Below are 13,024 nucleotides of genomic sequence, written 5' to 3' on the forward strand. Positions count from 1 at the left end.
CAACATATGCATAAAATAACAAACCTGTGGAAATTTGAGCTTAATCGGTGGTCGAAGTTGGGAGATAATAATGAAGGAAAAACATCCTTGTCACACGAAGTTGTGTGCTTTCAGATGGTTGATTTCGAACCTCAAGTTCTAAATGTAAGGTCTCGAAATCAAATTCGTGGAAAATTACTTCTTTCTCGAAAACTACTCGACTTCAGAGGGAGCCGTTTCTCACAATGTTTTATACTACCAACCTCTCCCCATTACTCGTTACCAAGTAAGGTTAGTGCTAATAACTATTTTGAGTAATTACCATTACTGTCCACTGCCTCTAAAAAGTCAATAATATAGTTTTTATTGATGCCACTGTTTTATTTTATTTTATTTGAGTCCACCTAGAATCTCTCCCTATGCTTTAATGATTCTTCTATGTTGTTATGGTGGCGGTGTTTTACTTTTGATACTGGGTGGAATTTGGGTCATTTTTAGCCACTACTTTTCACAACACTTCAAGTTTGGCGGGCCCAGAATAGTTCCTGCCCCGGATTTACTCAGGCTTTGCTTTGAAACTTTCAAGAAACATGAATGTAAAACGTTTCGTGTGTATCCCACCCCTAGGGATGGTTAAGATAATTATAATAATATGTACCAACAAACAAAAGCATGAAATGCAATACAGGCTATACATCATCAAAATTGAAACACATAACTTGGCTAAAGTCAGCAGATACCACCAACATGCAGGGAAAATTCGAAGCATTGTGCTTTTTAAATTTTACCGATAGTGTTTGTCCAAGTACAATACAATAATGTCCGAACCCAGTTAACGCCCTTTTCTGTCGACAAACATTTCAGTGTGCAGAAGATGCAGACGACAAACCGAGTACAACTAAAAACAGAATGCGGTTTTTTTTTTCAACAGCGCCACCAATAGTTGATTTTCACTCAAATATTGGTGGCGCCCTCCTTCTTTATGGAATTATCTTTGAACTCGATTTGAAAGAGGCATGTTCTGCAAGAATGCAAGAAGATGATCCTGACCATAAAGCAAGCTGACAAACTCCTGAAGTACTCTAAATATCGGGTAAGTGAATTGACAGAGTTAAACTGTTGACATCTTAACTTTGCATATTTTATGTAAATCATGCACATTTTTGTGTTAAATTGGACAACAGACGGGACGGACCAGTCATGAGTCAACAACAATCATCACCAGGCAACTTATTTTGTCATGATGAGTGTGGGTACAAAGTGTGTCAGCAGATGATCCCTTCGCAACATCTGATGTTCTGTTCTGAATCATTGAATTAGTTTTTAAAAAGTGCATGTAAATTGTAATGATTTATGTTGAGGTACTGATCATGAACCAATGGAGGTAGGTCTAACTTATGAATTAATTAGGCAGTTCCGTCAACTGAAAGTTTCATGTATTGTAATTTGTATGGACTAACTAAACTTTATAGTTAAACATTTTTATAGGATTTGACTTTGAGTTTGATGAGGCATTGCAACCATACCATATTATTTGAAAGTTCCAACAAAATGTATAAACCAATGTTAATATGTTCAGACAAACAATTACAAACTTTCTTGATTATGGAAATTCTTTCCCTAATGTAATCATATAATAATAATAGGCATGTTTTAAATAATAAGGGAATAAGCCGACAAGTTCTTAAACGGCCGTTTAAAACCGGCAGGATCGTGGTCATTCCGTCACAACCCTGCATTTTGAGGTCTTGAAATCAAATTAACAAATTTTAGTGGAATATTATCCGAATATTACTTCTTTCTCGAAAGCTACGTTACTTCAAAGGGAGCCAGAACTGGCCGTTTCTCACAATAGTTTATTCTATAATTAGTTCTTCATTGATTGTTAACAAGAAAGTTTTTACCCTAACAATTATTTTGAGTAGTTACCAATTAGTGTCCAGTGCTTTTAATAATTTTTGTTAATTTGATCTTTTTAAAGGGAAGGTACACGTCGTCGTTTGGTAATTACTCAAAACAAATTATAATAATTTAAAAACTGACTCGGTAACGAGCACTGGAGAGCTGTTGATAGTATAAAACATTGTGATAAACGGCTCCCTCTGAAGTAGCATAGATTATGAGAAAGAGGTAATTTCTCATTAAAAATAGTTAAAGACTTCAAGCAAGAAGTCTTTTATTCGTATCTGAAGTTTTTTCTCTCATTATTTTCTCGCAACTTCTATGACCAATTTAACCCAAATTTTCATAGGCTTGTTACTTTAAATGCTTAAATGTTGGGATACACCAAGTGAGAAGACTGGTCGTTGTCAATAATTAAAATGCCAGTAGATGTAAAACACGTGAGAACCAGTCCAACTCATTGAAGAGAAGTAGTCAAGCTGGCTAGCCTAATGTTGAAAAGCGTCTGTTGTAGTACATGATGTTCCTCTTGTAGAAGAGTATAGTCGTACTGTAAGCTGCAAAATGCGCCATCAGGAACGCGACATCCTTTATTTACAAGTGAAAAAGGTGCAAGTAAAAACGCCACCCATCTGTCCTAACGAAGGGTCAGTGCTCCATGGTTTGGGCGGTCACAGCTGATGCTGGCAGGTTGTTCCACAGGCAGATGGCGCTGGGAAAGAAAGAATACTGGAATGCTAAGATCCAGTAGTGTTGAATTTGGAACTGGACTTGGTGACTGTTTTGTTGTCCTTTCTCTAATACGATGGAACTAGGTGTGGAGGACAAGACGGTGTTGCCACTAATGGGTGATTCGGTTTTAAGCATGATGACTTTCGCTTTTTGCTCGTCTCTCGCACAGTGTCTGCCATTGTACATGTAGATCTTGTAGCATTGAGATTATACTGTGACGTGGGTCGTTATCGTGCTTGACAAAGAGGGCTGCCCGTCTCTCTGTACCATATCGTTCTTGGAAATGAGGTCTTGAGTGTGTGAATCCCAGACTGTTGAGGCATACTCTAGAGTAGGTCCGGTATACATTGTAGGTGATGTAGGCTTGTTCCTTGATTTTGGGTTGGCACTTCCTCCGGTTGCATTGAAGGAAACCTCTGGTGCTGTTGGCTTTCTTGCAGATGTTTTTCTTGCAGATGTTGTTAATGTGAGGCTTTCAGTTGAGGTTGCTTTGGATCGTCACACCGCAGTATTTAGCTTGGGCGACAGTGTGAAGAACAGTCCCATGGATGGTGTATTGTGAAGACAAGATTATTTTTGTTCTCGTTAGTGACACACTTGTCTAGGTTGAAGGACATAAGCCATGTGTCTTCCCATTTCCTGGAGACGCTTTAAGTCGTTTGCCAGGACAGCAGCATCATTCTCTGATTGGATCAATCTGTAAAGTAGAGCGTCGTCAGCAAAAAGGCGAATCTCGGATGTTACGTTGTCTGGTAGGTTGTAATGGGGGACACCAGATGAGACCCCTGATGTGCTGCTCGCTCGTCAGGAAGTCTCTCATCCAGGATAAAAGGGTCCCACGGACTCCTACGTGATGTAATTTTTTAGAAGAAGACGTTCATGGGGAACCTTATCAAAGGTCTTCAGAGAAGTCCAGCAGGATGGCGTCAATCTGCCTCTGTCCTTGAATCCTTTTGTAAGATCGTGTACTGTTAGGATGAGCTGTGATTCACATGAGTGTTTCTTCCTGAAGCCAAACTGTCTGCTTGACAGAATCCCTTGATCATCAACATGTTGAATGACTTGACTGTGGGTGATGTGTTCCATGGTCTTGCAGGCAATTGATGTCAACAAAATAGGCCGGTAGTTTTCAGGCTTGTGTCTGTCTGTTTTTTTTATGATGGGCGAGTTGTTTGCTGATTTTCATTGTTGCGGGATTTTGCCCTGGTGGAGTGTGGCCTGGAAGAGGAGAGTCAAGACTGGTGCAAGCTCATCAGACCCTTCCTTGAGTATGTAGGCAGGTAAGTTATCAGGACCTGATGCAGTAAATTGCTTGATGTTTGAGGGAAGTTTACGCACTCCTTCGCAGCAAATTTTATACTCGGGTTCTGTTGGGTGAGGACTAGTGCAAGTGTGGCTGTATCCTTGTTAGTAATGACTGATGCAAAGTGGTCGTTTGAGATGTCATCGAAATAGGCCGGTATTCAGGCTTGTGTCTGTCTGCTTTTTTTATGATGGGCGAGACGTTTGCTGATTTCCATTGTTGAGGGATTTTGCCCTGGTGGAGTGTGGCCTGGAACAGGAGAGTAAAGACTGGTGCAAGCTCATCAGACCCTTCCCATGCAGGTACATGTAAGTCATCAGGACCTGATGCAGTAAATCGCTTGATGTTTGAGGGAAGTTTACGCACTCCTTCGCAGCCAATTTCATACTCAGGTACTGTTGGGTGAGGAGTAGTGCCGAGGGATGGAAATGTGCTGTATCCTCGTTGGTAATGACTGATGCAAAGTGGTAGTTTAAGATGTTTGCCTTCATATCGCTGTTGCTGTGTAGGATGCCATTCTTCATTAAAGGGGCCACGCCAGAGTTGTCACATCGCTTACTTTTGATGAAGGACCAAAACTTTTTGGGGTTAGTTGAGATTTTGTCGCAGATCTTGTTGTTAATGAAGAAGTTGTAGGCTTTTCGGTATCCTGTTTGCATGGCTGATTTGAGCTTCTTATAACGAGCCTTGTCACGTTCATCTCTGGTAAACCTTCCTATACGCTTTCTTCTTCTTCCGTGCTAGTTTCTTTAGGTCTCGATTAATCCAGGGTTGGTTGAATCTTCTTTCATTTGAAAATATGGACATGCAAATGAAAACGCTGGTAGACTAGGCCTACATGTAGTGAAATGACAAGCCAGGGTCCTGCTGGCTCATCAATTAAGGGCAAACCATGCTACTTTCGCTGGGCATGGGGTGGATTTTGAACCAGAAGTAGGAATGATATCAAAATTGTTGTAGATTACGGAAGAAGTTCACTCTAAATGAAGGTCCACTAGCCAACAGTTAAAACATCAGAGGAGCAGTCAAAATTTTCTGCAAGTGGTCCAGCTGGATTGTTCAGCATTGGAAAGGCAAAGCAGGCATGTACCGAGGCTTTTATGAAATGGTACTAGTTAAAAGATATTTGTGAAAAAGCACGTGAAGTAGTGCAGGCCTGTATGCTTCATTTCTGAAAGGGCAAGGTCACCAAGGCATTTGTTCCCTGGGAAAGGGCATCCTGTGAGGAAATTGTTAATTTCTACTGAGAGCATTTCAAGGGCACCAAGGCAATGACCAGGGGGCATGGAGGAAATTGCCTTCGTTGCCTCCTTGAAATATCAGGGTTGAAGTAGTAACTTGTGAAACAGCAAGCTATTTGGTCCAAGAATGGATTTAACAAAGGGTTTAAACTAGTCTTGTCCTAATTTTGGGCGAGTTACTTGTATGTCCTCACTCCTAACTTAGGACAAGCCTTAAAGTTTTCATATCTCTTTGTGAAAACAAATTAAGGGCAAACCCAAAATTGGAAAAAACAATCTTAGCATTAGCCTCATTAATATCTTGTAGGCCCTCCACATAAAACGAGATAGACTTGTTAGGCCAAGAAAAAGGAAACAGTGTACAAATATTTAGGTACAGTGTATTTTTGATCAAACCTATTTGTAGGGTTACATGTAGGTGTATGGACATTTTTAAGTTGGAAAGTTACACGTTCTAAAATTACACCGGTATAGGGGTATTTTGAGGGCCAAGGGGGAATAACTTAACCGGCCCTGGGACTCCCCATGTTAAATTGAGCAGGGAATAAAAGTTGAATGATTAATTTCCCCTTTACTGTAAAAAGCTGTGAGACTTCTTAGTGTTTTTCGTTGATTTTTGTATAGGCCTATCTAGGCATTAGCAGTTTGCCCTGTATGCTTTTTGAGTTCTCTAGTTGATATCATCATGAAAGGGGCATCCAAATTGCTTGTTTACATTACTTAAAGGCAGTGGACACTATTGGTAATTGGCTCCCTCTGAAGTGCCATGGTTTTCGAGAAAGAGTAATTTTCCACAAGTTTGATTTCAAGACCTCAGATTTAGAACTTGAGGTCTCGAAATCAACCATCTAAACTCACACAACCTCGTGTGTCAAGGGTTATTTTTCTTTCATTATTATCTCGCAACTTCGATGACCTATTGAGCTCAAATTTTCACAGGTTTGTTATTTTATGACTATATGTTTAGATACACCAACTGTGAGGACTAGTCTTTGACAATTAACAATAGTGTCCACTGCCTTTAAAGGAACGTTACAGAACTGGTAAGAAACAAAAATCGTGAAGATCACAGATTTAGACAAAGATTTACGTAAAACTGACACGGTCTAATGATGATGATAGTAGAAAACATCCCTTGAAATATTTCTGTCTGAAATTTCCTATTTGAAGAGAATGATGTAATCTAATTTCGCGTTTTGGGTTTATCGCTCAGTGAGCGTTTTATTCCTTTTTTAGTTTGGCATCGATGCAATGCATAACTTGTAATGCATCACTATTCTCTCGTGACCCAGATGGCCGATCAATCTCAAACTTCTCCAGGTTTGTCAGTTTATGTATATGGTGGATTACATAAAGTGCTGACACTGCCAGCAACTTCTTTGCTTTTAAAAACCAATTCTGTAATGTTCCTTTAATTGTACAAAGATTGAAAAAGTAGGCCGAGGGTGTCACTGTCAGTTATGGCCTCCAATAAAAAAAATAGCACCAGTGGTTGATATCCTAGACCATGCCTATACAAAGCTGTGTACATGTTGACCCTGGTTCTTATCAGCCATCCCCCCCCCCCACTCTTTCCCCCTACCTGTGCTTCAGATAGTGTCCAGCCTTTATTTGAATAACCCACTGCACACACTTTATTTGATCTGTCCCGAACAGTTTCAGGGGTGACTTTATTAATACCAGTGTATATTTGCCTCTCTTAGCAACCACATTCTGAGAGAAGTGGAGACCATTGATGGTGGACAAAAAGCTTCTTACATGGACAGAGGAAGTGAAGCATAACCACTGAAGCTACTGTCTGTTGAACTACATGTAGAGTTGATCTGCCCAATGACTCTCCATAGAGTGTGTTGAGTGGGGGAAAGTTGACAGAGTGATTGCTGTGTCGGAGAGCTAAGTAGTAGCGACCCAGTGATGATTCAGTGCTGGGTTGGTTGAGTCGTTAAGTCAATCAACCGACACGTCCAGTCCACACGGACCAGTTTGCCGCTTGGAATTTTAAGAATCTCTATTTTGCTGAGTTCATCCACATGCTACAGTATGGCATACAGGGTAAGGTTTAAAGATTAGAAAGAAAATTGAACTTTTCAATTTGTTGATGATCTTTTTAAACTTAACTTCCTGGAAAAACGTTTTTCATCCTTTTTTTCTTCAATGATTGAACATTTATTATTCTTCATCATGATAAACAAATGACATTCCACCATACATGTATCTCATGTTTTGAAAATTAAAAAGGCACGTAAATAAGTGATACACGAATAAGTCAACAAGTGTAAATCGCCTAGCTGTTTTGCTATAAATTAGAGTTGCAACCTAGAACTAAAAAGATATTGGAATCTGCCAAGAATGATCTCCTATAAAGTGTTTGACCGGAAGGCCTAGTTCTACGGGACTTCTTCACACTTACTAGGTGATTTAGATGGGTGGGGTCCTGCATTGTAAACTGAATCTTTTTCAGTGTCACCGCCTCAAAAATATCACGAAAGTCTTTATAACATCCATTGCGGGTCGTACTACTTGCCGTCAACTCGCCGTCAACTCCTCCATACATTTAAAAATCCACAAAAGAAGCATAGAACTGTAAAGTAATGGCTAAAAGAGAATTCGCGTAAGTTTTAGGTTACATTTCGGAATAAAAATTTAAAAAGAAATTATCTTGAATTTTTTTTCTCGAAGCAGCAAAACCGTCGGCCCCATCTTGCTTTTTCACATGGATTAGTCTTGGCCCAAGATGTCAATGATTGGTACTATTTTTTTATCAACACACAGTCATTTTTGTAAATGAAATTTAAATACCAAAAACCATGAGAAATATGTAGTTTAGCCCAGACTTAACACTTCCATGGCCCATTTATAAAATTTGTTCTGTAAATTTAATGAGTTGACGGCACGAAAATGAGTTGACGGCGAGTTGACGGCAAGTCGGTGAGTTGACAGCAAGTAGTAGGACCGCCATATATACCAATTAATCTAAGTTCAGCAGCTGTTTTTATCACCCGTTTCAATGAGTTCCTAAAAGTAAGTGAGCCTGACAAAATTAACTCAGTTTGACAAAACTATGCGATTTGGTGTATTTGACAAACAAACTGAGAGTTGTGCCGATACATTTTCTATGGTTGATTCTATAATAATGAAGGTAGCTGAATGTATAGCTTTGTCCATGACTAAAGTCACCTAGTAATTTTGTGAAATATTTCTGCGCAATCCATATTCCTTTGTAGCAATCAAACAATGCTGTCTTCAACACGCCAAAGACGTACCAAGCATCCTCTGGTGGAAATGGGCCGGGCAATCTGCGCTCCCCTACACCATCGAAATGGGACACCATGAGGGAGCAGCTAGGAATATCTGATGGTAAGCTGAGAGTTTTCTTTGTATTTCTTCAGAGAGATATTTGGAAGAAGGGATTATATTATTGTTGGCGTTTAGATAGTGACATGTTATCCTGCTCCTACATGTATCTGAAGATAGTGGTTGCTCAATGACCTTGCAAGTAGTGTTTTTAAAGGGAAGGTACACAATTGGTAATTACTCAAAACAAATATTAACTTAAAAACTGACCTGGTAACGAGCATTGGAGAGCTGTTGATAGTATAAAACATTGTATGAAACGACTCCTTCTAAAGTAACATAGTTTTTGAGAAAGAGGTAGTTTCTCAATAAATTATTAAAAGACTTTTATTCCTGTCTGAAAGCACACAAATTCGTCCAAAAAGGGTGTTTTTTCTTTCATCATTTTCTCACAACTTCGATGACCGATTGAGCCCAAGTTTTCACAGGCTTGTTATTTTGTGCTTATGATGGGATACACCAAGTGAGAACACTGGTCTGCAACAATTACCAAACGTGTACCTTGTCTTAAAGCCATTATACACTTTCGAAACAGAAAAAAAAAAATTAAAGTTCACAAATTTACAAATAACTTACAGGGTTTACAGAAGGTAAAGGTAAAAGACTTTACTTGAAATATTATTACTCCATGAAATGCTTTACTTTTTGAGAAAACATTGAAACAACAACAAGGGCGGGTTTTCCCGTTATTTTCTCCCGACTCCGATGACCAATTGAGCCTAAATTTTCACAGGTTTGTTATTTTATATATAAGTTGTGATTCACGAAGTGTGGGCCTTTGGACAATACTGTTTACCGAAGGTGTCCAATGGCTTTAAGGACACAAGTTTCATGACTATTACTCAAACCCACATTCTGCTGATCGGATAGGCCAGAGCTTGGGTCTTGTGCTCTATAACCCCTCGGCCACAACACGCCATTTGATTGAAGATCCAATTTTGTTTGGAAACTTTCTTTGAAAATCTGACGAATTGATGTTTGCATAGTGATTCATTCTGTTTCTTGAATAACCTTTCAAAGGAAACCAGTGCCCCTGCCCCTTCCCCCACACTACCTCACGTATGCAGGGGTTACGCCCCGCCATCGTTTTCACTTGAATTTGGCGACCGGGCCAATGCTAATTGCGAATTCTGAGATGGTCCAGACTAAATACTGTCAGACATCAAGCCCAGTTTCAGCTGGTGTAGCATTATCAAGTTACCAAAGAACCATCTTAATTAAGAAATAACACCAAGCTGTTACAAGCTGTTGTAATGTAAGTCAATTCCTCGCCCCCCCCCCCCCCCCATCAACAAAGCCCTCTATTGTCTAAATGTAAACAATAGCAATGAGTCAACACTGAACGATGTGTTAAATGGTTAAATAAACCACACTTTGGGCTCCTTGTGCATTGTGCCAAGTGTTGGCTGATCAATGTAACTTTTTTAACGGAGAAAATAGAAATAGTTGACATTGCAAACTGCTTTATACCAACCAGAAGGACCTGTTGTAAGGCCAAGTAAAAAAAAATACCAGTTGATCGTCCCTGGGGTTTTTTTTCAAAAAGAGGAGGATGAGGGCCTTTTTATTTTTTATTTTTTATTAATTTCAAAGTTGGCCGCTAATTAGCATATTAATTCAAACTGGCCGCCAATTCTTAAGTTTAAGGTTAACACTTTCTTTTAACTAGTGACAAATTCTTAAACGATTAGTAACTTTAATGAGAAATACACAGACAATATGTCTTTTTGAAATAAAAATATCAAATAAGAAATAGTATAAAAAAAGGATGCAGCCTCAAAACAGGATGAGGGAGGGGATGATCAACTGTTTTTAAAAGTTTTATTTGGCCAAATATGCAGAAACAAGTAAATGGCCTGTGACATTTGGACACTATAGTACTTCCTACAATGTAGCAGAGTGTCTCTTGATGGATACCTGTACATAAGTGACAGAACAACACACAGAAACAAGTATACCGGTGCATAGAACCGGTGTAACTCAAGCAGTCAAGTTGAAATAACTGAACAGAGAGAGTGGCAGAAAGCACAATGCAATTTTAAGGGAAGGTACACGTTTGGTAATTACTCAAAACAAATATTAACTTAAAAACTGACTTGGTAAATGAGCATTGGAGAGCTGTTGATAGTATAAAACATTGTGGGAAACAATTCCCTGTGAAGTAACGTGATTTTTGAGAAAGATGTGATTTCTCACTAAAAGAGTAAAAGACAAATTGCTAGAAGTCTTTTATTCTTATCTGAAAGCACACAGATCTGTCCAAGTGTTTGTTTTTCTTTCATAATTTTCTCCCCACTTTGATGACCGATTGAGCCAAAATTTTCACAGGCTTGTTATTTTATGGTTATGATGGGATACACCAAGTAAGAAGACTGGTCTTTGACAATTACCAAACGTGTACCTTCCCTTTAAATGAACAATGAGGGCAAAGCTGTGGGTAGAAAGGGCTGGTGTAACCACAAAGACTTAAAGGCAGTTGACACTATTGGTAGTTACTCAAAATAATTACGTGTATAAAAACTTACTTGGTAACAAGTAATGGAGAGAGGTTGATAGTATAAAACATTGTGAAGTAACCTAGTTTTTGAGAAAGAAGTTATTTTCCACGAACTTAATTTGGAGACCTCAGAATTAGATTTTGAGGTCTCGAAATCAAGCATCTGAAAGCACACAACTTAGTGTGACAAGGGTGTTTTTTCTTTCATTATTATCCCACAACTTCAACGACAAATGGATCCCAAATTTTTTTAGGTTTTAGTTTTTTAGGTTTGTAAGTTTTGTTATACAGTATACTGCATTTATGCTGATTAAAGCAACTAAATAGTTCCAAAAACCAATGGCACACATTCCCTTTAAAGACACTGTACCCGTTTGGTAATTGTCAAAGACCAGTGTTGTCATTTGGTGTATCCCATCATAAGCATAACATAACGAACCTGTGAAAATTTGATTCAAATGGTCAGCAAAATTGCAAGAAAATGATGAGAGAAAAAACACCTTTGTTGGACGAGTTTGTGTCCTTTCGGATAGGAATAAAAGACTTCTAAAAAGTCTTTCATTATTTTAGTGATAAATTATCTCTTTCTCAAAAACTATGTTACTTCAGAGCGAGTCGTTTCCCACAATGTTTTATACTATCAACAGCTCTCCAATGCTCGTTACCAAGTCGGTTTTCAAGATAATATTTGTTTTGAGTAATTACCAAACGTGTACCCTCCCTTTAAGATAATCCCTGCTGATGAATGATTGCAAAATCCCAACCATAAATTGGAGTTGGGAAGTGTCCTTAAAGGCAGTGGACACTATTGGTAATTACTCAAAATAATTACTAGCATAAAACCTTTCTTGGTGACGAGTAATGGGGAGAGGTTGATGGTATAAAACATTGTGAGAAACGGCTCCCTCTGAAGTGCCATAGTTTTCGAGAAAGAAGTAATTTTCCACGAATTCGATTTCGAGACCTCAGATTTAGAACTTGAGGTCTCGAAATCAACCATCTAAACGCACACAACTTCATGTGACAGGTGTTTTTTTTCTTTAACTAATATCTTGCAACTTCGATGACCGATTGAGCTAAAATTTTCACAGGTTAGTTATTTTATGCATATATGATGAGATACACCAACTGTGAAGGCTAGTCTTTGACAATTACCAATAGTGTCCACCGCCTTTAAGATAATCCCTGCTGATGAATGATTGCAAAATCCCAACCATAAATTGGAGTTGGGAAGTGTCCTTAACACCACAATAGAGGCATGGTAGTGAGGCCCATGAAGTGTTTACCAGTATGTTTAGATAGTTCCAGTCCATACACGTTTGTCCCAAACAAGGATAATAATCAGCAAACAACCTCGGCTAATGTGTCCCTGGTAACGCTGACAGAGTTTAGGTTGCTTTGTGATGGTTGACATGGAAACCATTGTAGATGATATGTAGAAATTCACAGTTGTTGATACACAAGGGGTGATAATTGAATTTTTTTTTTAAAAGGACAGCAATCGTAGGGTTTCCTTTGAATCTGCTTGCCCATTTAGTAGCAAACCAGATAAGTGCACAGCCACAACAAACCCAGGAACACTTGTTGTTACAAAATAGACACCAATTGAACAATAGTATACAAATATTGAGTGGCTCAGAGTGGAATGGGAGGAATATTATCGCAAGGTAAAATTTGGACTGTTCCATTTCATGAGGCGAAGCTGAGTGAAATGGAATAGTCCAAACTTTACCGGGCGATAATATTCCTTCCATTTCACGAATTAAAGCCACTCAATATTTGTTTTATATCACTGACATAGATCTTTGTCATTTGATGTATTTTAAAAGTATAACATTATGAAAAATCACACAAATTACTAGTTCGGAACAAACAACCAAAAATCATATAGCGCCGCGTAGCGGCAACTATGCACAAATTTAATAGCAATCGGATCACAACCTTTTGCATAGGTGCTCCAAAACATTGTACTGCCCCAAAACATTGGGAACAAGGATGATCCTAACTGTTGAATGG

General features: G+C 38.7%; 1 protein-coding gene across 1 annotated transcript in view; it reads left to right on the forward strand.

Annotated features, from left to right (window-relative positions):
• Positions 1–978: 978 nt before the first annotated feature.
• Positions 979–13,024, forward strand: part of LOC139934709 (kinesin-like protein KIFC3) — a 40,134-nt gene continuing 28,088 nt past the window's right edge. Inside the window, exons 1-3 of the mRNA XM_071929080.1 lie at positions 979–1,072; positions 6,861–7,209; positions 8,382–8,514. Of these exons, the coding sequence (XP_071785181.1) occupies positions 7,198–7,209; positions 8,382–8,514 (145 nt within the window). The 5' untranslated portion in view covers positions 979–1,072; positions 6,861–7,197. The remainder of the gene's footprint in view (positions 1,073–6,860; positions 7,210–8,381; positions 8,515–13,024) is intronic.

This window comes from Asterias amurensis, chromosome 3 (assembly GCF_032118995.1).
Source record: "Asterias amurensis chromosome 3, ASM3211899v1".
In the NCBI taxonomy this organism is placed as follows: domain Eukaryota; kingdom Metazoa; phylum Echinodermata; class Asteroidea; order Forcipulatida; family Asteriidae; genus Asterias; species Asterias amurensis.